Below are 26,962 nucleotides of genomic sequence, written 5' to 3'. Positions count from 1 at the left end.
GTCTTACCGTTTGGTCTGGGGACAAGTCTGATGGCCACATGTCCGGTTATTGTCTGGTTGTGGTTTACCACTACACATATAATCTGGATAAATTTCATTGTCTATGGTACAAAACACCAAGCGAGACTGGAAACCTAAAGAAGAAGCAAGAGAGTATCCTGATCACCACAAGCTACCCAGGACTAGGCTTGCAATGCACTGGTGTTGGCAAGACAAGTTTCTCAAGTAGCACAGAATCCATGTCTGTCCCAGCCAACCTGGAAAAGAGTCAAGTGCAGTTCTTGGTCTGTCACTATATGTACAAATGATGCTTCCCCACAGTATTGGAGTCCACTGGAAAAGCAAGAATAGTTCTGTGTAGCTGAGAGGCATTTTGCTGTTGTTTTATGCATTGAGACTCACAAGGGAAGCACCATATCCATATATCGTTCATCAAGGAACCCTGCATGATGTGTGCAGTATACAGCAGCAGAACTCGGAGCCTCCTGTTGGAAGGTCAGTCTTGTGAAGACTGGATAGGGGAGAAAAACTTGCAACTCTTGATGCATCCTACAGGATAAGAGTGCCCAGGCAAAGACAGTATCAGTACCTACAACCACAGTATGGCAAAAGCTATCAAAATGGCCACTAGGACAGAAGACCAGAAGAGGCTGACAGGAACTCTATATACTAGTCAGTTGGAGAGGGTTTTTTTATTAGGGTTTTTAGTTTTGGGATTTTTTTTAAGCTTAAAATCCCTGTCTTTGCTCATGGAAGAATTTGTAAACTGAATGTGACAAGACACTCCAGGAGATCTGACAGTCCCCCTGGAAAGAAGTAATCTTCCAGGCTATGGTAGAGGGAATGACATGATTTAGTTACGTACGCCAGGTCAGTTTGGAAAGGGTATCTCAAGTGGTTGAAAGGTCCTGAAAAGGACATGAAGAACTGAAGCAAAACAAACCAAAGGCTGTCTAAGATGATTCTTAACAGATCCTAGTAACAAGTCTGAGGACAAAGGCATGGAAAATAAGACGGTATAGTCTTGTTACGACCCTCCCTTGACAAAACCTTAGCTGCCCGTTGCAGATACCCGTGCTGTCTTCCAGCAGGGACCGCTGGGAGGCAGCTGCAGAGGGCAGCACGAAGTCACACTGTCTTCAGGGTGTGGATGAAGCCCGGGTGCCAGCCGCCGGGTCCTGTGCCCTTACCTCCTCCGCACTCGGAGCTGCACTCGCTCCAGGAACCATAGCTCCAGCTGTAACCCGCCGCCTGCCCTTGCACGGGCAGGTAGTACTCGTACTGTACTCCTGGGTTTGGCTCCTGGCTGATGAGCTGTGAAAGCATGGGAGAAAGTCAGAAATAGCAGCAGCACTTTCACCCTTCACAGCATTTCCCCACCGTGTCTGAGTTCGAGCTGACCTGCGCCCCTCCCGTTCAAGAAGCACTTGCTCTCTATGCTGCATTTTCTCCTGGACTCCTATGATACTCTAGAGAGCATTATTTTTCAGAGAAGGATGCATCTATCCCTCTCAGTGTCTGAAGATCCATCTGCTCCTGTAACGGTAAGTGCCATTTCGTAGCTTACGGCACACTGTAACAAGCAGTGCCCTAGAGCCTGTCCCTGCCCCAGCCCTACCTGGTACTGACTCTCATCCTCCCTTCAAGTCAGAAGCCACAGGGATGGGCAGGAAGCCAACATCAAGCCTTACCCTGCTCCTTTCTGGGCAACAGCACCAGAGCAGAAACCAGTGCTATTTCTGCAAGATGACCACTGTGGTCTAGCTTGGTGGCCTACAGCCTTGTAAGATTCCTGGGGTCCCTGTCACTTCTCCAGTCTTTCCCATGTGGTCCCCACCAACGCACTCCTGCTGCACAAAGAGTGTCCGTGGGGGGCAGGCACAGCCGCTTACCTCAATGATGAGGGGTTCTGTGGTGGGACCCTGGGCATGGAGGAGCTCTGGGGCCAGGTCACCCTCTGAGCCACGGTCATAGTGCATAACCGTGCTAGCTACCTGCAGTGCTCGGCTGAAGTCGATCGTCCAGTGCCCGTTCAGATAATACTCCCCTTGCACGTTCTTGACAGCTGAACAAACCCACAAGCCAGAGAAGAAAAGGCAGTAAATTAACACACCTGTAACCTAACACTTGGCTCCAGATACCACCAGACAGAGCCTGCTCCAGACTGCCAGGGTACTGGCAATCCACAGAGCTCTCAGCTCTGCCATTTGAACCCCAGCTCCTTTACATCAGTACTACAACCCTTTAAGTGTGGCAATCATCTAGTGTGGCAGTGTCCACCAACACAGCAAAAATTTACGTATTGAAAGAGGACCGTAAGAACTTCACAGGGATGCTCCTGTTTCCACTCAGCACTGTCATAGGTGTGGCAAATAAAGGTGACCATCATCCTCCAACAATGCTGTCCCCCTGTAAGGTTCTCTTGCCAGAGGCTACTCCACATTCAGACAGTGGTTCTTGCCAGCTTTGCTGCAGACCAAGCACTTTCTCGCTGCACAGCCAAATGCCTCCAGCATATTCCAGCCCTGTCTCTGCATTCCCCACTGTAAGTCACTGAGGCAAAGCCTATGTCAGCTTGCTGTTAAGATGTGGGATTCACATGACACTGCCTCTACCTCCACCTGCCATCATCCTGTTCATCAGACATTCCATTCAGAAAACAAAGACTTTGGTGCTGCATCCAGTTTTCTACAATGGAAAACATTCCCAGAGTGATTTGTCCAAAGCATTGGGCGAAGAAAGAGTCAGAAAGCAGAAGAGTATCTGCTTTTTCCACTGGAACTTCCTCAGCATTTCTCCCTCCTTTTTGCCCTCTGCAGCATGACCAGTTTGAGCTTGTACAGAGGAATACCCAAAAGATATCTATGGGGAAAAGAAGTCCATCACAAACTTTTGGATGGCAAGAGTAGTTAGGGTTTACATTCACCAAGCAAACAGCAGAACCCATAGCCAAATCTTGCTATATCAGCTAGACTCCTTGTAAGTTCCAAGCAGGAAGTCTGAATGTGGTTTGGGTATTTTTATTCCCCACCCACAGTAAGATCACCACATGAGAGAAAATGAGATAAACCTGAAGCCCAGACAGATCCTGGTATTTAGAGAGTTTTTCCCTCTACCATACCAAGCCCTCAAGGTAAACATCCCAAAGCCCAGTATACCTGCAAATTTTAACACAACGGTTGGAATCCAAATGGACTGAAACATGGGTTCTGACATCAGTCTTACCCAGGAAGTTCCTGCTGGGCATAACCTCCTTAATTCGGATGCTTGTGGCTCCCACAGGGATGATGAAGATTTGATTGTAACCTGAAAAAAAAAAGGGGGGTTATTCAATATCTGCCTATGGATGCCACACAGTCACTCTTCTGTGCCAAAGATGCTCATGGTTTCATTGTTGCCTGAACTGGATGAACTTTATCATGGTGGCTTGAAGCATTTCAGCTGTCACTATTTGCATTCTGAATAGCTTCACCCTACACTATCCACAGATCAGTCCATGTGTGAAAAGTTCCATTTACACCTCAGAAAAGTAAGTACAGGGGTCAGTGCAAAGTCAATTTTTCAGATTTTAATCTTTGGAATTTCAGCAAGCATCATATTGGAGCTCAACACCAAAAGATTTGATCACAAGCATAGTTGTTATCTCAAAATTTTTCAAAATTAGCCAAATGCAGAAGATGCAGTCCCATTTCTAGCACTGCACTGATCCTGATGGGGCTATCAAGACACTGGACAGGGGACATTCGTATGAAGGTGGTATATAGCTATGTTCATGTGGTACATCTATAGTACCTGCTGGAGGCTGAGCAAGGAAAGACATCAGCAGCACAGCAAGCAGCAAGTCCTTCAGTCTGTACAGAACTAAGAAAGTGATTCCCAGGATAAGGCTATCAATATACTTTCTGATGCTAAAGCAGATAAAAAGCCACATGTCATACAGACATTTTGAGTGCATGGAAGTCTGCCTACAATAATCCTGTGAGCAGATGTCCCCACCAGCTCTGGTAGTAGTTCAGTTTAACTCTCTCCTTCTTACTTGCCCAAACTACCTAGATCACTTGTACCTTTGGGGAGGCTAGGCACATCAAAAGTACCCTTCACACCATAGCAGGTGCTGCCATCTCCTCCACACTGCAGGCACTTGTCCTCCTTCTTGGGAGATTCCAGCATGTTATCACAGCCAACAGCCTGTCAGAGCACAGGAGCATTTATATGAATAAACTGTAATGACAGAGGAAAGAAAGAAAAAATGTCCAGACATTGGACCGATGTAATGAGGAAGCGTGAATCTAGGGAGTCTGGGAAGTCAGGATGGGGCAGGGAAGGAGTTGTCAGAGAAAGGACAGAGTTGGCATCTTCTGCTTCACATTCAGAGACCATAGATGAACGCTGTCCACATGCTCCTCAGCACCTTGGAAACTGAACGATTCTCCTTTTTTGATGCTATTATGAAAGACCAAGTTGAACAAAAGGAAGCAACAGAAAGACTGACAGCCCAATGGTAAGTGAAGGAAGCAACAAGATGACTAACCTGACAAACTCCCTCTACACAGATGTCCCGTTTGCCAGGTTCACAGGTAGTCCCATCTACCACTGCTTCCTTGTGCCTATAGTAGAAGTTTTCTCCCTTGGGTATACAGTTTAACTCACACTTATTAGGTGCTGGTAGGAGAGAAGAAACAAAATTTATATACCATGGCTAATAGCTTGATAACACATCAGGAGCCTTGTTTTAGATCACAGGAGCAGAAACAGTGGGGTAGACCGATATTAAGTGGCAGATACTGAACAAATTTCTGGGTCACAAACTGCTGGGGGCTGAAAAGATATTCTGGTAAAGCCTCAATGCACGCAACCATTTCCTTGGGCACCTTGGCTGGCCAGTGGTGGAGGGGACACATTGGGCAGATGGATATTTGGTTATTGCTTAGTAGGACAGTTCTTATGCTCCCTTGGAGTACAAGGCTTTCTAGAATGAGAACAAGTGCTGGTACAGAACACAAGGGAGCTGTTATCTTAACAGCCAACAAACAAAACTTCAATTCCATCTTGAAGTCCCTCGTAATTTGTTAAACTGTGAATGATAACATACCAAAGTTCAGAGCAAGGACCTCTGGTTCCTACACCTGCCTCTTGTGAGATGACTCCTCAAGAAAGCATGGGATAACTGAAAGAGATTTCATGTCCTCTGAAGGACTCATTAATTATATGCATTTGTTTCTCCTGTGCCCTGCTAATATTCTTTTGCCCATATTGAAAAATACAGCAGAGCTTCTGCTTCTCTAATACTTTAGGACCTAGCTCCAACCAGTTCCAGCTTTCTTGAGCAATATTTCTGAAAGAATGGCTGTTACAAGAGACAACTACGTATTGCTGCAATGACAGCTGTCTCTTGGCCCATGCATCCAGTGTCTTCCTGGGAGCAATGCTTTGCTGCTGGCAAAAAGATTTTTTGCACACCACTCTCTGCCCCCAACTCCAGCTAAGGAAGTACCCTACAAGGATACTACAGTCAGGAACATTACAGCCACTTCAAAACATATTGTCGATAGTTAGGGATGAAGTGCAACTCTACATGTTTATCATTACCTCCATAATATGGAAGCCACTTGTATTTCTTTCCTTGGAATTCTGTCCCATCAAACTCTGCACATTGCTCTGCCCGAAAATCCCGGGAGCCTTCTGGGCAGCTCTGTTTGGAGGAGAAAATGTTTGTATTGGGCCATTATAAAAAAGAGAAAAATTAAACATACAACAAAAATTTGGTTTTTATTTGTTATTGCTTCCATATAAAATGAGGGGCATATATTCAATATGTTTTTGAAGGGGTACTGTTGATGAACCACATCCACCAGTGATGTCAGAGAAAAAGAAACTAATAACAACTTATTACTTCTGAACAAGAATGATGTTTGTCTGGAGAAAAGGAGTAACATGCAAGCAAAACCAAAAAACAGCACCGCACCTGAATATTGCATGACCGATAGCTTCGAGTTGGTCCAACACAACTGGAAGGGCCTTCTGTCCTGAAAGACAGTAAAAACAACATGAAGCTGTCTGAAGAATACACACACACAAAAAAAATCATTTAATGGCAGACATTACAAATTGCCTTCATATCAAACATAGCATGCTTACACAGTTCCCTGAAACAGCAAACTAACTAAAATGCACTCCTTTTCCATTAAAGCAAGCTTGCATCTTTTAGTGCCATTTTCTGCTATGGTTTGTATTCTGGCATGATTGAGCCACACACCACAAATGACTGCAATATAGTGCTTCAGGGTTACGTTTCAACTACATAACAGAAGCAGAGCTTTTAGTCCTTTGTCCACCAGCAAACAGTCGAGGTGTCCATACCAGAACCAGCAACATGTTACGAGCAGCAGAAGGGCAGTAGCCAATTCAACAGGTAGGCACATCATCTATCATGCTGCTCATGTCCACACTAGGTTCATTAGTAGGAAGAGCTAAACATGCAGGTGAAAGTGTGCAACACCATCATTCCAGTCAAATTACTCCAGCTGAGAATTACAGAGAGTAACAGTTACAGAAGAAATTGATCTGAAATGCCAACCAATGGCTAATATCCAGAATTTCTAAAATGAAGAGACAGGCCTCCAGGGATTCTGGCAGGTGTATACCATAACGAGCAGCCTTCAAGAGACCTTTCTTTCTCCTGGGTGGGAAGCAGCAGAGCTCCGTAACTCTGGATTCTTCTATTTAAAAACCCACTCTCATTTCTCTAAACATAAAGAGGCAGTTTTTTTCAGGATATTGTTTAAAGTCTGACTTTCCCCCACCCACCCCTCTTTTCTTTGTTATCCACAACAATATCTCTAAGGTCTGTCATTCCCAGCTGGTGTAGTCCCACTCATCATCCTTACTGAACTTAACCCAGATGCAAATGAGGTAGCACAGTGTTAATGCTACTTGAACCAAGTCCGCTCTTTCATTTCTTCTGGAGCAATTTACCTTTCTGGTAATCACAAGCCTGAGAAAATCTTGGCACAGTCACCAGCTCTTGGCAGAGAAACCTACTGCTCTGGACTGTTCAACCTCTTCCTCAACTGAACAGCTGCTGCCATACCCATCACCTGATTGCACAGCCTCAGATCTCACCCAGAAACCAAAGGTGCTGAAGCAAGGACGTGCTGAAGAGAGCACTATTCAAAACAGCAGTGACAAGACTGAAGCTGAGGATCATCTCAAAGTGAACTCAGGTCACTTATTCCGCTGGAGTCAAACACTACGTCATTTTTGTTCTAGATGCATATCGGAATATAAGTGCAGGAGCTCAGTAACAGAAAAAAAACATTTAAAGAAAATAAAAGGAGGTTAGCCCTCACCTTTGGGAATAGCAGTGCCGTTGCCGAAAGCTGACTCCACCACCACAGCTCCTGCTGCACTTGCCCCACTCACCCCAGCTCCCCCAAACATCAATCTGCCGTTTCATCTTGTGGCCCTGTAAATAAAAAGCACACAGATGTACCAGACAGACATGGCAACACAGGAAAAAAACAATGAAAATGAAGCAGAGCTCCTATGTGTTGTCTCGCAAAAAAGATTGTCTCACTGGACTGTATCCCTAGTATGAACAGTGGCAGAGAATAATACATCAGAAACGTCAAGCCTCTAATAACTAGGAGTATTAGCTTCCTGAAGCCATATAGCACATTCAGCTTTATAATCTCCCTTAAACTGTCACTGTTTGCCTGTTCACAGAATCTCAGAGCTTTTGAATAACCATCTGAAAGAGGATAACATCATCTCCCCCTCAGCAAGGCAGCAAAGATGACTCATTACTTCAGAGATTATGAGCACTGTCACTCCACACCAGATCAATAGAGCCACTTAATCCCAAATCCTTGGCTCCAAGCCAGATACTTAAAAGAAATAAAGGAAGCAATAAGGAAACCCCAATTTTTACTGCAACAGAATTTCATACATGGACTTTTTCCCCCTATTCAACTGTGTCCAATGGTGAGGTCAAGGTCTGGACCATCATTAGGTACAGCCTTAATTTTGTGTTTAGAAAGTCTGAATGGATGCTGGCAATAAGTATGGTAGTATAGACAAGAAGTTACAAGTGTAATGGAACCAACTAAAATACGTTGTCTTAGAAGCACATGGAATACCCTATTTTCAGGAAAAAAGGGCTTAATGCAGCTGATGGGATCCACATACAACAGGACACAGGGAGTTAGTGGGAAGAATAGCAATATCCTGAGAAAAAAGTATAATTGCAAGATGAAACAGGATTAATTCTGCTTGGGAAAAGAAGGTATATGCAGGGTTACACAGCAAGTGATGCTGTAAAAACGGGGTTTGCTGTGCAGCTGCACCTGTAGGGCAGTTTATGTATATATGTTTATATTAGTATATGTTTATGTATATATTTTACAACAGAGAAGGTAATGCATACCATTTGGACACTTAGACATGGGGTAGTGGAGAGTGGGCAGGTAGAGAAACAAAAGTTCAAAAAATCATTGAGATGTAGTCTAATTTCCTTCCACGCACAGAGTATCCCACAAAATCTACGTGACCCCTGGGTATGGGTCCCAATCCAGCCTCTAGTTCCACACAGCCTCTTTTGACTTGAATGCAGCACACCCTGCGTTCCCATCCTCAATGTTTCCCTGCTCGTGCTCTGTTTCCATTCCTTTCTGCATCCTCATATAAGCTCTTCCCTGATGATCACCCAGCTAATAAGTGCCATCATAAGGGTTCTCTGCTGCAGCGGAGGAACATGGTAGAAATGGAGAATTTCACCATAGCAGGGACATTAACCCTACTCGCAAGCACTCTCCACCCACCCAGGTCACTTCCCAAGGCCTACAGAGAAGGAACAAGCTCCTCACTGTCTGTCTCACTGCTTACTAAAGAGCCTAATTTTCACTTAACTACTAACTGCTTTTACATAAGACATCCAGCTTTCTGCTAGAAATAGGAGCTAGCCTAATAAATTATCCAGTGAATCCAGCTCAGGCAAGATCCATGGGTTAATCCTCCCTTGTCATTTAAAGTTTTTCTAATTTTCTACACATGCTCCCTGACTGTATGTCCCTGAGTTACGGTCTTGTTTCTCTCCCACCCTCTTTTAAGGAATAAATCCCTGCTGCTGGCAGAGCAACAGTCAGGAGGTATTAGCCAGTCCTATTCAGCCACATATTATCAAATTACCCATAACTGTCTAGCTGCAGAGTCACCCCAAATTCTTCCTGCCTATTACCTATATTGCTCTAATGTAAAACACTTTCTTTCTAGCCCATGCTATTTGATTTCCTTCATGCAAGTTTTGTGCAATCATTTAATACCTCTGCAAGCAAAATCCTTCAGGACAAGTTTTCTGGTTGAGACTGTTTGCCTTTGCCCTGCTCACCCAATGGCACTACCCAGGTTACAGCCACTTCTACATACCTTCTCTCTCCCAAGTCAACATCTCCCTGACCCCTTGCCAAATCCTCCTTTCCCATTCTTCCATTCCAGATACTGAGCTCAGTGTTTGTCTTCTGCATTCTCATTTGCCTTTCTGGGAATAATCCCATCAATAGAGTTTTACCTTTCAGCAAGGCATCTTATTTTCCCAAGTTTTTCTTTCAGACACCTAATTCCTCCCCCTGTAATCCCCTCCTCCCTTATTCTCAAAAGAATAAAACATGCTACCACTCTGTTTCTCTCCTGTCTTATTCTTCTATATCAACTGACTGATTTAGGAGCAGTATTAACTCACCCTGGAAACAAGGGACCTTTCAGTCAGCATAAGGGAGTAGAAAACATGTAGATAAAAATCCAAAGGAAGAGCATTTGAAAGTCAGATTACTGGAAGGCAATTAGGACAGAAAGCCCTTCCCTGACTCACACACCAACCTGATAAATATTCCAATATACCTCCTATAGAAGTAGCATTCTTTATTCTTTCTATAGGGAGTAAAATCTGCAGGGACTCTTTGTTGTAAGGCTTACGCGTTGCAGAGTGCAGGAACAATCATTTTCTCAGTATCACTCCATTTATGTATACCCCAAAAGGAGCATCATCCAGAAGAATCCTCCCAAAGCTGTGTAGTGTTACAGAAACATTTTAATAGGGACCCAGCTCCCACATTCAGAAATCTGTGCACAGACCTCATTACTTCAGTAACTGCATGCATGTGTACACAGGCAAATATAAAGCTGTATACTTATAATAAATAAGAGATGTATTATTATCACGTACTCTGATAACAAGATGTTTTTAGATGCTGTCAGCTAGTTTCTACTCCAAAAGCTTCTTTCTGCTCTCTCAAGACTCTGGAATGCTTTTATCTGTTGTCAGCCAGTACAACTAAGTCCCAGTCCCTCCTGGACCCCAGAAGTAAAAATCTACAAACTTCATCACTGTTACCAATTCATTTGGTTGCATTCCTCCCTCACTTCAGTTTAACATGCACACAAGAACACAGTTCCTTTATCTGCATTAAATATATATTTTAATGTTTCAGGCAAAGTGAGAGAAAGCATACAACTATCTTATTTGATTTCTAAAAACTCCATAAAGAACAGTCCGTTAACTGTCCCAACTGCTCTGCCTAGTTTTACTGCCTGTTAAGACAACAGAAACACATACCTTCTGGGGATATTGATGATGTATGTGACCCTGGCTCTACATGCTCTCAGTGCTTGCTGCTAAACAGGTTGCTGTGGTATAAAAGTTTAGAAGGCCAGTGATTTCATTTCTGCAAACACTGCATTGCTTTCATCACTTCCTAGAAAGATGCATTGCTGATGTAGCTGCAGCACTTGCTGTTATCGGGCCAACTGTATCAGATACAACCAGCAAGCAAAAAAGCTGCACCTCTGAGTCGCTAGAGCTCCAGACTTCATCTTTAAAGATAATTCCAGTATGCATCAGACACAAACAAAAGAATTCTGGAAAAGGGTCCTAGATAGCATAATATATTACCATGTAATATTTATTTTATATATTATATATATGACACATGCACTGGAAGAGGAGTTATGAATGGTACTTGACTCAGAAAGACAGAAGATGTTGGCAGTATGTAGCAGTACTTTGAAAAGGGGACTTGAAAGACTTCTCAGTCAGTCTAGTGAGATCAATAAGAAATTACACATGGGAAGAGGGCTGTGCTACCCAGACAGATGCACTGCAGGCATGTAGTGAGCCACAAAGTTCATATAACCAAATGCAGTGATTCAACATGAATAATTTCCTAGTGCCTTGTTGCAACTCAAATACAACTCAAATACTAGCAAGCTATCAAAGCAAACATCAATTTACTACACAGTCCAAAGTAAGCAGTGAAGGTCTGCAGTCACAGGCCCAAACAACCTAAATCCCAGCCAAGTTATTACCCCTAGTCTTTGCCTTGCTCCTTGGGCGCCTTTGAGGGCCTATAAGATAGTCAGTCTGAATTATTCTGTGATTCTTTGTGCTGCCTTTCCAGACTGACAAGCAGCAAAAAACCATCATGTTACACCACCCCAACAATCGCTGCTCAAAACAGATGGCAACCGATACCCACACTATGCCTGAGAGGTTAGTGCTTGCTTTTAGCCCAGTGGGTCACATAGCTTTGCTCCATTGAGCTGCAACTGATGCACCTTTTTGGACACTGAGAAGTTGTTACTGTGGCTTCTTGAGCTGCGTCACACAGTTATGAGACTCCATTCAGATCTGACAAAAGTCTCAGTGACAACACTGAGAACATGGTGGGAAATCCCTGACACTGGAAGCTGACAACAAGGCCCTGTACAACTGCAACCCACTGAAAAGAGATATTGCTCTCAATGATAAAATGATGAATGTGGCGTTACTTTTATGCAGTGTTTCTGTGGCTTAAAACTGCAGTCAAAATCAGACTCTCTCTTTTCAACCTTTCTTAGTATTTCCAAAATAATATTGCATCCTTTTACTTGATAAATATCTACTTTCTAGGGTTTATTGTTTCTAAAATAAGGTTAATGTGTATTTTGACATATTCCTGAACTGTAACCCCATTGATGAAACATGCACTAAAGAAGGGCGAAAATCAAACACTTTACAAAAGAAAGTTACCACCACAGTCATGGATTCCATAATGGTTTCATTACTAAAGCCTTTGCAAGTAAGAAGTCTGCAGTGAAAAACACAGCTAAGTTTGAATAATAATTAGAGAAAAGTTAATGAGGAGAGAGGAGAGAGGACAGAAAACCCAACTTGTCAAGGTGCCCCGAGGGATGGCTGCTCCCAGTGGGCTGGGGGCTCTCCCAGGTGGCCAGGGAAACCAGGGAGCAGCACAAGCCAGGGCACAGCCCCAGCCCTGGGAACTCCAGCCAAAGCCAGGATGGGATATGGGACTGCAAGTGGGCCTGGTGAACCGGGCCCACGGCTGGGGCAGGCAGGGCTGTGTGGAGCCTTGCTGCTGCATCACTGGGGCAGGAGCTGACAGTCAGCTGCAATGGGGTCCTGGTCTGTGAACAGGGTGGGGAGAGCCCAGTCAGAGCCAGTAAAGACTAGTAGTGCCCTCAGGGCCCTGATAAAAGCAACCCACATGGAGTGTATCCTTAGATCACCTACTTTTCAGGACATGAACCATTTCCTTCTCCTTTCTATATCCAGACTACTCAGTACTGCAACGATGACCACCTATAATGCTTCCATATAGCTAAGCCCTGAAGACAGGTGGCATTCAACCCTCACTTAATTGAAAGGGAGCTGAAAGCATTCAGTATATCTCACATGTTTATAATGTAGACACATGATACTATTCCAATAGATGCATTTTCAAGATAAATCCATCTGCAACTGGCTATGCTATTAGCCAAAAATCCAACAAAAAAAAAAGTGAATTAATCAGAACCACATCAGCAGAGCATTTTTTATAGTTCTGTCTTAACCATTGATCTTGGCTCAGACACAGCAGGCTTGCAAAGAGCTTTGAAGGTGAGGAATGCCAAGTACTATTTTTATGAATAATGAATAAGCAATCAAAGAACTGAATTCGAGCAAAACTAGAAAAACAAGAATGAAAGTGAACAAGATGGTGACAGCAGGAAGTGAAATACAAAATGGTACAGAAGAAGAGAGTATCTTATTAAGACAACTGCTTCACAAAGAGGAGAAAAAAATCCAGGGCTTCATTAGTTTTAATGGCTTGTGGTTTACACTCACCGTGTGTATCTCCTTTCATCTTCCTATAACACTCTAGCCATGGCTTGTTAAAATATCCCCTCTAATAAACCCACTACAATCCACCAGTTCCCCTACATCTTCATTTTCTCAAAACACTGCAGGTTCTCCCGACATCATTGAACCCACTCCCTCATCTTTCCCAGCTCTTCCGTGCTCCCTGTGTTCACCTCCCCAACGCTCCTTACTCTTCTACCTGTTCACATGGGCTGTCCCGCCATACACGGGGCTCCTTCCACATCCCCGGCTTTCCTGCCAGCTGCGCAGGCTGGGTGCGTGCCTCACCCACCGCAGAACCAGCTACGTGCTGTCCCGTGGGGCTGTGCTAGCTTACCGGCTAGCGGGCAGAGCAGGTAACAGTCACTTTTCAGAAACTGAAAGCCTTCCAGAACCACTGGGTGGTCTGGAGCCGACTAGGGTATGAAAAGAGCTCTCTGAAAAGATACAGCCATTGTGGAGAAGTCAAATTAATTCTTGGCATCCTTGTGGAAGAAATTGGGGACATTCAGAAAACTCCACAAAGAGGAGGATTGTGAGAAAACTTTTATGACCCTAAACTTATTTGGAAAAACGGACAAACCACACAGTATGAAGTCATCAGAAGCTGTTTATCCAAGGGGCCTAACAGGAACTCAAGGTTGAAATGGATAAACTGTTACATACTAGCAGACAACCCTCTCAGCTAAAACCACTTTGGCATCCAATTATTGCAAAGTGGCAAATCCGACACCAGTTTACAAAAGGGTCCCAGGGGAACCCAAGGAACTGTACAACCACATAGTGTAAAACTGATGTCTATTGATAAATCAATTGAAATTATAACAAAGAACAGAATCAGCAGGCACCTGCAGAAACACAGTATATTTGGGAAAAAGTCAACAGGGCTTTTTTAAAGGCAAATCCTTCTAAGACTACTGCAGTTCTTTGAGAGATTCACAAAAAATCAACAAGGCAAACCTGTCAGATACACTCAGATTTCCAAAAAGCCTTCAACAAAATTCTTCACCTAAGGCTCTGAAGGAAGCTAAGCAGCCAGAAGGAAAGTTCTTGCATGGATGATGAGCAGGTGGACCAAGGAGAAAGGTAGGAGTGAAATCTCCATCCACTGCAAGGACTGACATTAGCAGCAAAATTCTCTAAGAAACCTGAACTGCTAAACACATTTATAAGTTACGCCAAAAACACAGAAGTAACAAAGACAGCTGACAAGGGTAATAAAGGGCAACAGAGAACTAAAATGCAAAGAACTACAGAGGGATATTATAGTATACATGACTTGTCATTAAAATGACAGTTGAGATTTCATGTAGGTAACAAGTGATGCACAGGAGAAAACACAAATCCTATCCTAATAAATAAAATTATTACATCTGAGCTGATCTTTACCCACCCAAGAGCAGGATCTTGGTGTTATGCTAGAAATGTTGTGATGCTAGAAGTCTACATGGCTTCAAGGAGTTGCTGACCAAATTCAGGGAAGAGAAATAGAGATGTCTCCAGCTCAAAGTATTCATAAACTATAAATGACAGGAGACTGGAAGTGTATTGGGGGAACCTGTACTTACTTACCAATCTTTTTATCATTTTATTCTAGATATGTGTTTGAGACGTAGCTGGAGATAAGATATAGGGCAAAATGAACTGAAACTATCCAGTACAATTATTCTTGTGTAATTTTTCTACCTTTCCCTCAATAGGAAGATTTTATTGATCTCATTCTCGTTCTCCCTCCTGACAGTAATTTTCACGGTTTCTGTATGACCTTAACATTGAGGTCCTTTGCCCTTTCTGTCAGATCTGGTTAAGGGGTTTAGAAGTTTAGTCAACAGATTATCGGTGTTTAAATAGTAATGATGTTCTGTTCTTTAGAGAAATTAAAATGAGCATTTTAACCTAGAAATGCAGACCCATAGAAAGCAATACTGTCCAGATGAAATGTATTTGAATACGATTACGATTTTTAGTCAAGCCTCAGACAAGCTTTCACTTTAAAAACACCTGCAGTACAATTTAGGAGCAAATATAAGTACTGGACACAATCTAACTATCAACTAATACCTACAGATCATAAAAGATTAAATAAAACTCTTCCCCTGACGAGCAGCTTTTGCTTGAAATAGTCCCATGGTATGGGCAGGTAAGATATTTCCAATTTGGAAAGAAGGAACTCCAGATGCACAGATTTGCCAACATGAAATCACGCTTGTGAAAAAAATGAGGCAGAGAGAAATCTGACTAATGTCATGTTTACTAAATGTAAAGCAACTCCCAAGCAATCAATACACACACACAATCATTCCAAATACATGCACAAATATAGAAGAGTTATTCTCATGGAAAACTTTCAGAATTTATTTTCTCTAAACCACCAGAAGCACTATTTTATCAGCAGTAGCACTAACGGACAGGGCTCAGACAGTTTTACATCACCTCATTTTTCTCTAAAAGCACTGGAAGAATCACAACAAACAAAACCACTTGAACCTGGCATTTTCCATTATTGTTCACAACCTTCCTTAGAAGCAGCAACAGGATGACTTGAAATTGCACTAGACTCATCTGTTTCAGTTCTTCATTAACAGCTAGGGTATAAGATGGAGAGACATCCATATACAAGATGGAAAGACATCTTTGTTTTCTGTTTGTATAGCTTCTAAATACAACTCCTCCTGACCATCCAGCTGTAGTTTCCAGTACTACCATAGTGCAAACAATAAAGGAGCTACAAGTAATGGGTGGCCTCTTTCTCCAGATCCTTCAAAGCCTGGTGAAAAGGGACAGGCACCACAGGTGCTGTATGGTAGGAAACTCTCCATATTGTAGCAAGAAAGAAGGGAAGAAGAGTCTAGTGGGTCCCACCGAGGATGGGACACCAGGCAGGAAGTCCGCAGCAGCCAGTGGCTTTGGCAAGCAGCAGTCCCTCTCTTGCTCCATAATGCTGCCTGCCACGTCTGGCAGACAAACCAACCACCCTCAGACTGTGAGCAGAGAGAAGACCTAGGCAACAGCCTCAGCTGCTCTTAAAGTGTCAGCCCTGTCAATATTTCTGCCCTTATTCTGCTTGCTGCTTTCCCTAGCCTAACAATCAATGAAGTAAAAACAAGTTCAACCACTCCACTCCAAAAGTAAGAGAAGAAATGAAAAACAGCAGGCATCAATCTACACCCTTTAATCAGAAGCAGACTTGAATCTCTGTAGACCCATCTGCTCCATCCTTGCATAAGCTTGCAGTTCACACGTTATAGCTGCACTCCCATTAGCACTACCAGTCTGCGTGTTTGCAAGTTCATGCTTTCCTGCTTCTCAGACAAAAGGTGTCCAAGAAGCAATCATTGTGTATTGGTGGACATGATGGATCTAAGAGGTAAGCGGTTTGTTACAATAAACCCCACACATACTAGTCTGTGCCTCTCCCCTGGTTTTATTTCTCTGCCCTCTTCCTTCTCGGGGTGTACACTATTCACTGTATAGCTGGAGGTGACCCACCTTTCTACCCTCGTGCTGCTACACTGGCAGCTCATTTGAAACCAAAACTGGAACAATTACTGTTGTCTCAGCTGCAAGGCTGCTCTGGATCTAGTATTTAGCACAGTTAAAGTGACAGAGCCTCAATTTCTTGGAGATATGCTACTGTACATTAAAGGAGATGTGTCTCCTTCAGTGTCGGGAAATGCACCGTGCCACCTGACAAGCTCTTACACCTCTGCCACTGGGAGTTACAAAAGAACAGGACAGCAAAGAACCTTTTCAATGCCATATGACATGGATTAAAATTATTTTTCAGTAAGCCTTCTCAGGTGAAGCCCTAAAGGAGTGGAGAATGGTGTAGAACAGCAAGCAATTCTCCAACTTACTTTCCCACCACGCAGTATTCCCTGTCTCAGTTTTCAACCTCACCTTCTCCTTCCCTTTCTTTCTCCCACCACATTAGTACAAAATTTGCATTTATAGCAGCAGGGCTACCACTCTTTTTCTGCAGCAGTGACACAGAGGCATGCAGGCACTGCTTTTCCAGAACTGTTCCACCTGTGGGACTTGAAGCAGCTCCACTACTCTTTTGATGCATAGCCTGATCTAGCACAGACGTCAGTTGCCATCGCTACAACCAGTCCTGCCAGCTCCAGCTTTCTCAGGCCGACTGTCTCTTGCTATGGTTCAGCCTACTTGCATTAGCACCTGGTAAGGAATGGCCCATATGAAAGCAACATCATTTCTCTCTTCCCTCCCAGAAAAAAAATGAGATAATTACCACAGCACAGTGCCTCAGTGCTGCTGGATCTTCCTACTTCCTCACAGCTTGGATGGATCCAGCTTTTCAGGGAAACTGAAATTAAGTGGTAGCCAAGGAAAACCTCCTCCATTCAGCACAGCTTTAGGAGGAGCTACTGACTGCATGCAGGGGACAGTCTAATGCTACAGAGATATGTCAGCCTTCACAGTTGCAAAGTGTTTCTGTCATTTCCCTTCCAAAATAATCACCAGGTTGGAGATAGGCAGGTGAACAGATGCATTGAATATAGTATATTCCAATTCTGGTTCTTTTAACATACAGCACCATCTTCTATTAGATGCGAGACAGCAAGATCTCATTTAAGCGTATTTCCATCTGTAAGACAGGAAATCTATTGATGACTAACAAACTCTGCTTGATTTCTGGCCTCTCATCCCTGATCTTCAAAGAAGGCCTAGAAACCATTTGCAAATGCTGAATCTGGGAACAGAAAATCATAATCATACCAGAGATTAGAAGTTATGGACTCATTAATTTTAATGGCATACTTATAATTCCTCACTACTCCCATAAAACACTTACTCCAGGTGATAATTACCTCTTTTTTCCCCCCTTCTCTGTTCCTTTACACCTAACAAACATATCACATCTTCCTTTGCTAACACTTCCGCTCTACTCAGCAGTCCACCTTTTACCTCAGATGCCCAACTCATTAATATAACTGAAGTTAAACTCAGAGAAACTGTTCTCAAGCTGCATTTACTTCAGAAAAATCCTACTTCTCTCAGAAAGGAAGAGGAATCCCAGTTCCTAATAGCTGCATTCTTTTTCTGACTATATCAAATTGGTTTAACATAAAGATTACTTCCCTCCGTAAAGCTAAACCATACGGCTTAGACCACTAAGACTAAAGAGAAGAGAAAACCCAGCTAACCAAAGATTCATTCATTTTACTTCAAGTGACAACAGCTTTGAAGTAGAAGACAGTAGTTATTGCTTTGCAGATGACTCCCCTAGAGCTAAAGGCACTACCAGAATTTTATTTAATTGCCATGTTAGACTTTTCATAATACATACCACAGTAGGCCTGATGACTTGAATCCTTTAGCTCTTTCAGGAATATTTTCTACAAAATACTTGAGTTACAGATGTTGACAGTCCTTCACAAAAGTATTTTCATTTCTTGTAAGGGTTCAGAATAGCTTTTACTTACTGAAAATGCAGAAGGTGACATCATCGCTAACAGGAACAGAAGGAACAAGTTCTTCATTTCTGCCTGCAGGAACAGAAAGATTATTGATCAGAACTGCTCGCTGCTTTGCCACTTGTATGGCAGAAAAGCTGAGATACCACACAGTAAAAATGGAGGTGGAACTAAAAGAAAGGTAAGAGAAGAAAAACAGCTTTATCACTACACTCCCTGGTTAGATGAAGGCAACTGCAAAGACTGAAATTACCCTGCATAGAGAGCCAGGATGTAATTACGGAGTGCAAATATTTCCCTGAACTTTCCTCTGGTATTACAAGAACACCATCCCCAGGCACAGTGAAAGATGCATGCTCTTGCATGTCTGCCCTCCCACCCTTTTACATATACACATGATAAAATACTTTGAGATTGCAGTGTTTTCAACCAACCCAAGGTACAAATTTCACAGTTGATGATTCTGTACTCTATATTCAATCTGTGTGGCTTGGTGAAGCCTTATGTCTGTCTGTGTGATCTTGCTTGTTTAAAATGCTACGGTTCATCACAGATAGCTATAGCTGGATTCAACCACCAGTAGTTATATCCCTTTTGCAGAGCTAGAAAGATCAGGCCACACAGACTGGTATGGCAGCACACAGCAGGACACAACAGTTCCTAAAAAGCAGGGCATTATGCATACTTGGGACCACAATAGTTCGCTGGTGCATTGCCTGTTGCTACTTTATCCTTTCTCTTTTGAGTTGCAGCAACCAAGCCCACACCAACCACTGCTCACCAATATTTACAGCTGTGACCATGGCCACTTCAGCCACTACAGACTGCCTGTTTCTCATGGCCATTTTCTCGTGACTATTGAGCCAAGAAAGAGATGGATTCCTAGCATAGTTTTATCTAGCCTAAGCTTCTTACTAACTTGGGAAAGGAAAAGGAAATGAAAAGATGGAGAAATCTTCCTTTCGCAGTGCATAAAAGCATCAAGGAAGAAATGTTTATTTCATCAATCATTGTAACAACACCTGTTTTAATATTAAAACTTCATATATAAAGATCTTGTAGCCTGGCCTATAAAACACAAACAAAATATAGAATGTATATCACCATTAACAACGGTAATATTGATATAAGATCATTGTTGCCTGAGAACATCAAATCAGAAACAAAGTATACCCAAAATGAAACCTGCCTGATCTAGCATTTGCATATTTCAGGTTATGTTATGACGGGCAACCATTTTCTCATAGTGCTAGGCTTCACTGAACCACAGCTTATTGCAGCTCTTTAAGTCCATATATACCACGGATTTTGACACTCCCAACATTCATAGTGCTGGGAATAAAAAGCTTGTTCTTTAATGTTTTTCCTTTCAGATGTAAAAACTACTAAATACCAAAACTCCAGGTATACCAAATTCTGTGTGCAAAACAGCAATGAACAGGGAAAATGTAACTGGGAAACAAGCACTGATAAGCTTCTCTCTATATATAATGAGTGCCAATCACATGATTCATAAGAAAATGAAGTTATAGGAGCTTTTTATATGAAGAGACTTTAATTGATTTTGCATTAGTTCTTAAGAAACTGTGGGAATACTATGGACCCTCTATCACCCCCACATGCTGCTACTATTATTCTCAATCAAGTCAAGGAAGAAACAACCTGGAGATGCTCTCCACAAGACATCAAGTATACTCTCTATATGGCTGTAGAGGCCAAAAGCCAAAACATAGGCTAGATCTGTGTCACAGCCCTATCCAACTGCCAAATTCTTTCAGAGGGGAAGGACAGCCAGGAGAGACCCTTTTGCTACAAGGTCCATAAATGCAAACAGCAAAGCTTTCCTGAAGCAGCTTATAACATCTTTGCACCACTAGCAAGGGGCATTGTGAGAACATCATCTTCCTTGAGTGGTGTTGCTGTCAGAGGTGAACCTTTGCAATTGATCAGCTTCTCTTCCTACTGCCCAAAGACTCTCTCTTCCCCAGCATCCCTCTCTCACATCTTCCACTCTAGGCACCTCTCAGGTTCATGGAGATGGCTGTGGAAATTACATCCCTTGCTCTGCTGCTAATGGAATGCCTGCTCAACTCCTCCTGGCATCTGAGCCAAAAGGCAGACAGGGACCTGGGCCCAGACCACGTGAGACTCCTGGAGAAGAGGCTAGAGAAGCAGCTCTCCAGGGCTAGCAGTGCTTCCACTCTCCAAGTAGTTAGTATCTCGGAAGTTTTCAGCCAAATCAGATATAAAGATTCTCTAAGGAGACAACTAGAGACAGTACCAATGTTTGGGACAATCTCCTGCATCAAAACAGCAAGAGGTTACAGCTTTGGTCCTTGCCTGCATTTTTTGTGCCACTGCACTTGCATGGGAATTGCTGTCACATGTCCCAGATTTAGCATTTAGAAGTTTAGACCACCCAGCCCTATTGAAATAATCAACAGCCTCCAGGAAAGATGGCCAGAAGGAAGAACAGGGTCTTCTGTATTCTTTTATTTCTGCAACTGCAAAACGAATCTTGCGACTGATTCTCTGAGCTTCAACAAACTTGTTATTTTAAAAGCTTCCTCGGATGTAGTATTGAGCGCTGATCCCTTCTGCCTTTCTTTCAACCACAAACAATACAAATGAGACTGGGGAACCTGTCTGAAACCTTCGAAAAAAAGTCACGTTCTGTTTCCAGATTTAACAGCTCTTTCACTCCTGGTGGAACCTGGGATAAAGCAGTGTACGTTTGTTCTGCTTGTTTGCCATTCTTCTCACTGAGGGCTGAGTATGTGGGGGAAGGAATGACAAGGACACTGTTCAACAGTTCTTTCGCTTGTAACAACAGCAGCTGCTGCACCCTGTGCCTCCTGCCGTTCTTCAATCCTCTTCAACCCTCCCCAGCTCCCTTTTCCCACTCTGTGCTATAGCAGCATCACCACCCCCACCCAGAAAGAGCAGCAAGGCCTGAGGGGAAATGGTGACTTTATGCTCACGATACAGAACAGCTGCTGGAAAGCTCACATGGAGGAATTCCTGCCATAGTGCTAAAATATGAAGTTATCTCAGTGAGAGGGACTGTAAGAATCAGTTCATAATAAGCAAGGAATGACCAGAACTAGAGGTATGCCCAGCTGAAACCTCCATTCCATACACCAGAAGAGATTCAGATTGTCTAGCCAACCACATCTGGCATTAGCTGCTCAGGTTAGATGACCAGAAGGGCTGAGGTGGTGACTGGTTCCAGCCATCTGTAAGCTTGTTCGAAAGGAGTCAGTCCAGACCTGGACTATGAAGCTGTGTTCTCTAACAGACACTGACTCAAGCTCCTCTGAACACTGGAGGAGTCCAAACTTGAATCTGACTTTACAAGCTCAGGACTCTTACTTCTATTCCAAACCAGTATGGATCAAATCGTAGTTTGTGGAAATTTCAGAAACTTCTGAAAGGATGTCCTGGTGTCCTTTCTGAGCTGTCTCCACAGCACCTGCTTCTTCCCGGCACCGTCGACAGGAGGGTCAGAGGGCCACAAAGCAGATGGATGGAATTTCATAACTCTGGACAGAATACAAGAACTCCAGCACAACTGGAAACTGGGATAAGCATCCTTATTTCAGGGCTTAACAGTGAACCCACAAGAATTTGAATTGCCACAAGAAACTCTTGCCTTAACAAATAGAAGGTCTAGAAGACAGATGGGCAGTCTTGGAGATTTCTCTATAGTGAAGCCAACAGTGAACTGCTGTAAAAATATTTTATTTAGTTACAAACTCTTATCCCAGGCCTGGCAGGCTTAGCAAGATCAGTCAAATCTTCATTAAAACCAGAAGTATGCTTTAGAATCAAGGATAGTTTTCGTGACTCCTATATTTACTTTGTGTGTGCAAATTCTGCCTTCCAATGCACAAACAAGGTTCAAGATTGCTTACTTAAACTTGGCCTCTTTTCCAAATAACCTCTCAATATCCGTGTTCCTAGGTAAACAAGACCTACACCACCTGTGTGTGTATATATATATATATGTAAAAGTAACTTTAAATCGGCTGGCTAATATCTGGGTTTCAAAAGCATAAAGTTAACTTTTGTTTGAGGGAAAAGATGATTAGTTTTTTCTTTCCAACAGGAGGGAATCCAAACTTGAAAGAGATGTTACAAATAACTAAGCCTTGCTTAAACAAGAGTTTAAGCTGTTTAGACACTACAGAACCAGATCACAACATCAGAATAAAACAGGTTTCATGCGTTCTACTGCTCACAGATTTATTCATCTGGGTTTTTCTCTATTCTTTTTGAAAATAATTGGACAGCCAGTGCTATGTGGTTCTTCTCTGTTTAGCGCTTAAGACAGACTAGTCTTCTTTTTCCTGTGAACCACATTTCTAAATCATCCTTTGGCCAAAGACACGTACCACATACGTGGGTCAGGGACTGGTTCATAGGTTAGAAGATAAAAAGACCCCTTCAGGCTTCCCACTTCTCTATTCCCAGATAATATTTAGTTGGACATGCAGGTAAGTGGCAAAGCCAGCCAGCAATATTGGCTTCAGCAGGCCCTTACAGTTCATTTTGTCTCCCAGCTGGGAATTTGAATTACCCAGTGTGGATCTATTCCCATCTGAGGTAGCTCTGACACAGAAGCTGCCTTTTCACGGCTTGTGAACCACAGGTTGGCCACCCTGGCAATGAATATTTGCCTGTTGCAATATAGAGAGAAATTGCTTATTGTAAAGTTTAGCACATCCAGCACTAAAGCAGAAGTTGCCACTGTGATCCTGCTACTTGTACCTTTTCAGAATTTCCTTTCCTCCACTCCCAGCTCCACCTCCCTTTAATGTCTCACTCAATTGTTATTTTTTTTTAGACGTTTGGTTGAAGGAGGTGGGAGGTCAGAAAGGATGATGATATGTTGCCCAGTTATCCACCGGCATAAACTTTGTTAACCACTGACTCGGAGCAAAGTCTTTTAGCTACTACACCTTTAGGCAAAGGATACCATATTCAAGATACTTCTTCCACATTTTCTTCCCCAACTATAGTAAACCATCTTTTGCTTGACATTTTTCCAAAGAAAATCCTGGGCCTGATGTCCCTTGGGCTAGGGCAGGTAAGCCAATTAATGTGCATGTGCCTGTTGAACTGGAAGGATGCTGAATCTCCTTTGCCTTGACCACATGATAAGCCACATTCATAAAGAGCTGTTTATATACAAAGCAAGGGATAAATATTTATAAGCATGTGTTTAAACACAAGAATGGTTGAAAAGACTCAGTGGGAAAGGAGAGAGAAGAAAGAAAAACAAGACACAAATTGTCCAAGTAAGTTTTACAGAGATATCTTTACCATTGGTATGCAGATTTATTAATTCACTCTAAATACATGCTAGGAGTTGAAGATGCTGAAACAAACTTTCAGTTAGAGTAACTTTAAAATTCACCTTATCAAATGAAAACAAGTTACAAAAGCTTACTAAAGAGCACAGCAGCAGAGCACCAGCCGGCTGGAGAACTGAGTAGCGGTAACATACAAGGATCTTCTAGAATGCTCCATCAACAGGCTTTCATCTCAGCCTTCAGCCTGATTCCTAACAGGCACATGAACCTGCACCAGGCCATCACTTACTGTGGCTGACTCAGACTGACAGTGTTTTTACAGAGGATTTCTACAGCAATGCCAAGTTCAGCAACACCCAGGGAAGCTACAGCAGCCTCTGTCATATAGTTTTAATCTAAATACCAAAAATCACACAAAAGTGCAGCTGAAACATCATCAGGTGCAAGAGCAAGAGCAGACTGTGAAACATACAGAAGTTCTAGCAAGGCTTTGTGCCGTCTCCTACTGAGGGGTGGGGAAGAGGCAGACCTTCTTTCCCACTCTCCAAAATTCACAGTGAAGTATCGAAGGTTTAGGTCAGTGAAGCAGGACGTTCCAAGTAAATGTGATCACTATGCCAGGCCTTTACAGGAGCTAATACAGTATTCCATGAGGACAATTTTCTGTCGACCTAGTAATACCAACTGAGATTCACTTTTCTGCAACCAGCCTTCCACTATTAGGTTTGCAGCTGGAGATTTATTATAAGGAGTAAAGACAGGATTCTGCCTTCTATTTTGGTAGTCTCGCTGTGCTTAGCTGTTAATTAAATCTAGGAGCACGTGGGGATAACGACAAGTGCACACAAACTAATTTAGATAATTAACATTGCAACAAGAAGCCGCACACTGCCTATAGAAAATACATGACAAGGATATAACATCCCAAACACTAACATAATTGAAGAGGAATGGCTAACAACCCTTTACATCTACTACTATCCTGTCACAGCTCAAGCTTCACTTACGTGAGTTATTTAGCCTGAGCTGAAATATTACCCAACAGTGAACACTGCTGCTGTTTACAAACATGTTAGCCAGCTGAGACTAATCCCTTCCAATTAAAATTTTGGAGAATCTTTAGGACAATAAATCATTTCCATGCTGGAAAATTACTTCCAATTTTATTTAACTTCATTCCATCCTAAATATAAATATGGCAATCTTCTGCTCTGTGCAAGGGGTTAAAAAAATAAAAATAAAAAATGAGCATTATCTCAAAAGGAAACTTTTAAATCATACAAATTATTTTCTGCCTCTGCAAGATCTAAGTCTCTCTTCACTGACAGGACGTTAGCACCACATTCAACAGCATGCTTGTGGTATATATAGGAAACACCTGTGTTACCTTTAATTAAATTTGCTTGTGTACTAATAACACAGACAGGAAAACATGAGTATTTACCCTGAGCCTCATGTGGGTTTTGATTGCTGCTGTCTCTACATTGTTTCTGGAACTTAAGATAGCTTTAAAACAAACAAACAGTAACTCAGTTTTAACTATATATATATCTGTAAACATGCCAAGCATGCCACACTTGTATGGTTACACCTCTTCCCTAAGGAATCACCCTTACTGACTGTCATGTAGGTTTGCAGGTAGGTATCATGAAGGCACGCAGACATACCTTCAGTGGTATGAAGCAGGAATTCCCTGAGAGAAGTCAGTGGGCTTACTTACGTTACAAGGGAAAGATGACCAACGTGAGGAGAACTAAAAGAAATTAAAAGTGTGTGTGTGTCTGTGTGCATGTGTGTGTGTGAAGTAACAACCCAACCCCGTAACTTTTGACTATCAAATTTAAGAGGCAGAATGTGTGCTAAGTGGAATTAGGGCTGCAGTCTCTAAAGATACAGCCCCAGCACCTTTCATCTGTCGCTACAAATTAACTTCTCAAAAAATGATCTTAGGAGGGTGTGATCACAATGCAGTGCCTGGAGAGATCTCAAAGGAAGCACATGCTCATCTGTGTGATCACAGCAAAATGACAAGAGTGTGATCTAAAAATAAATTAGTTCTTTGCTCTGAAGCTGGTTTCTCCCACAGATGCCCAAACCTGAGCTTCCAATTACTGCTTTAAGGGCTAGGCAGAGAAATAAACAATTCGTGGATGGTACTTGTTTTCTGCACATCGTGTCTGCATGTCAAGAAGGGGAGCTTGTTACTGCATGAGAAAGCATAAACAAGTGGTTTGTTCAATATGAGTAAATACCCACTCAAATCCTTTTATATGAAAGTCCCTTCTCAAACATCTAAACCTCATTATTATTCATTGTCCAAGACAAGATGGGACTACAACAAATCACATTTCAGATCCAAGAGTGTTAAAAAATGAGACAGTGAAACTGTATCCAGCAGAGTATCATTTCCAGTGAAGTAAGTTTTTCTGACAAGTCCATCGTATCATGGACATAGCTGCAAATCACTGTACTGGATCAGAGCAATCATCCATCACTGTCTAGGCTTAGTAGCTATGCTAGGTACACTGAGCGGTTTATCATCAGTTTTGTATAGTCCTTCCCACAGACCTAACAGCAAAGCAACTTATTTTCTCCAGAGTTCACTGAGCATCAATATACCACTAGGAGAACATACACCCCTTCACTTAGCTAACGATGAGCCTATAACATGAATTCTAAGAACTACTGTAATTGCATCCTATGTATTCTAGGTGCTGCTCTTATACAAAACAGCAGCTCTCATCCTCTTATAAAAAAGTTATCTGTTTGCTGTGTATCGGCAAGTCACAAGGTACATACATCAACTAATAAAACGGTTAGCATTTTATTAACATTTAAAGGTTCCCTCTGAACAAAGAGAAAGCCTTCTGGCAGCCCAAGCCGTACCTGTTCTGAGGCACAGAACAGAATTCCACCGTATTTACACCGCACTTCAGAAGACGAGGCCCTCAATCAAGATGACAGGCTCTGTCCCCGAGCTTCTTTATTTTAACAGAACATCTGTGTTACTTTAGAACAAAATATTGCTCTTTTAACTC

General features: G+C 42.6%; 1 protein-coding gene across 3 annotated transcripts in view; it reads right to left on the bottom strand.

Annotated features, from left to right (window-relative positions):
* The window catches only part of PAPLN (papilin, proteoglycan like sulfated glycoprotein), a 71,932-nt gene that overhangs the window by 23,141 nt on the left and 21,829 nt on the right, over positions 1-26,962 (bottom strand). For all 3 annotated transcript variants that reach the window (XM_080397608.1, XM_080397610.1, XM_080397609.1), the window contains 10 exons: positions 18,619-18,681; positions 7,350-7,465; positions 5,966-6,026; positions 5,590-5,692; positions 4,532-4,662; positions 4,065-4,188; positions 3,226-3,306; positions 1,893-2,065; positions 1,191-1,314; positions 8-134 (listed from right to left, as the gene is read on the bottom strand). In XM_080397608.1, the coding sequence (XP_080253734.1) occupies positions 8-134; positions 1,191-1,314; positions 1,893-2,065; positions 3,226-3,306; positions 4,065-4,188; positions 4,532-4,662; positions 5,590-5,692; positions 5,966-6,026; positions 7,350-7,465; positions 18,619-18,675 (1,097 nt within the window). In that variant the 5' untranslated portion in view covers positions 18,676-18,681. The remainder of the gene's footprint in view (positions 1-7; positions 135-1,190; positions 1,315-1,892; positions 2,066-3,225; positions 3,307-4,064; positions 4,189-4,531; positions 4,663-5,589; positions 5,693-5,965; positions 6,027-7,349; positions 7,466-18,618; positions 18,682-26,962) is intronic.

This window comes from Falco punctatus, assembly GCF_963210335.1.
Source record: "Falco punctatus genome assembly, chromosome: 7".
Lineage (NCBI taxonomy): Eukaryota > Metazoa > Chordata > Aves > Falconiformes > Falconidae > Falco > Falco punctatus.
This window is presented reverse-complemented; position numbering and strand designations above follow the sequence as displayed.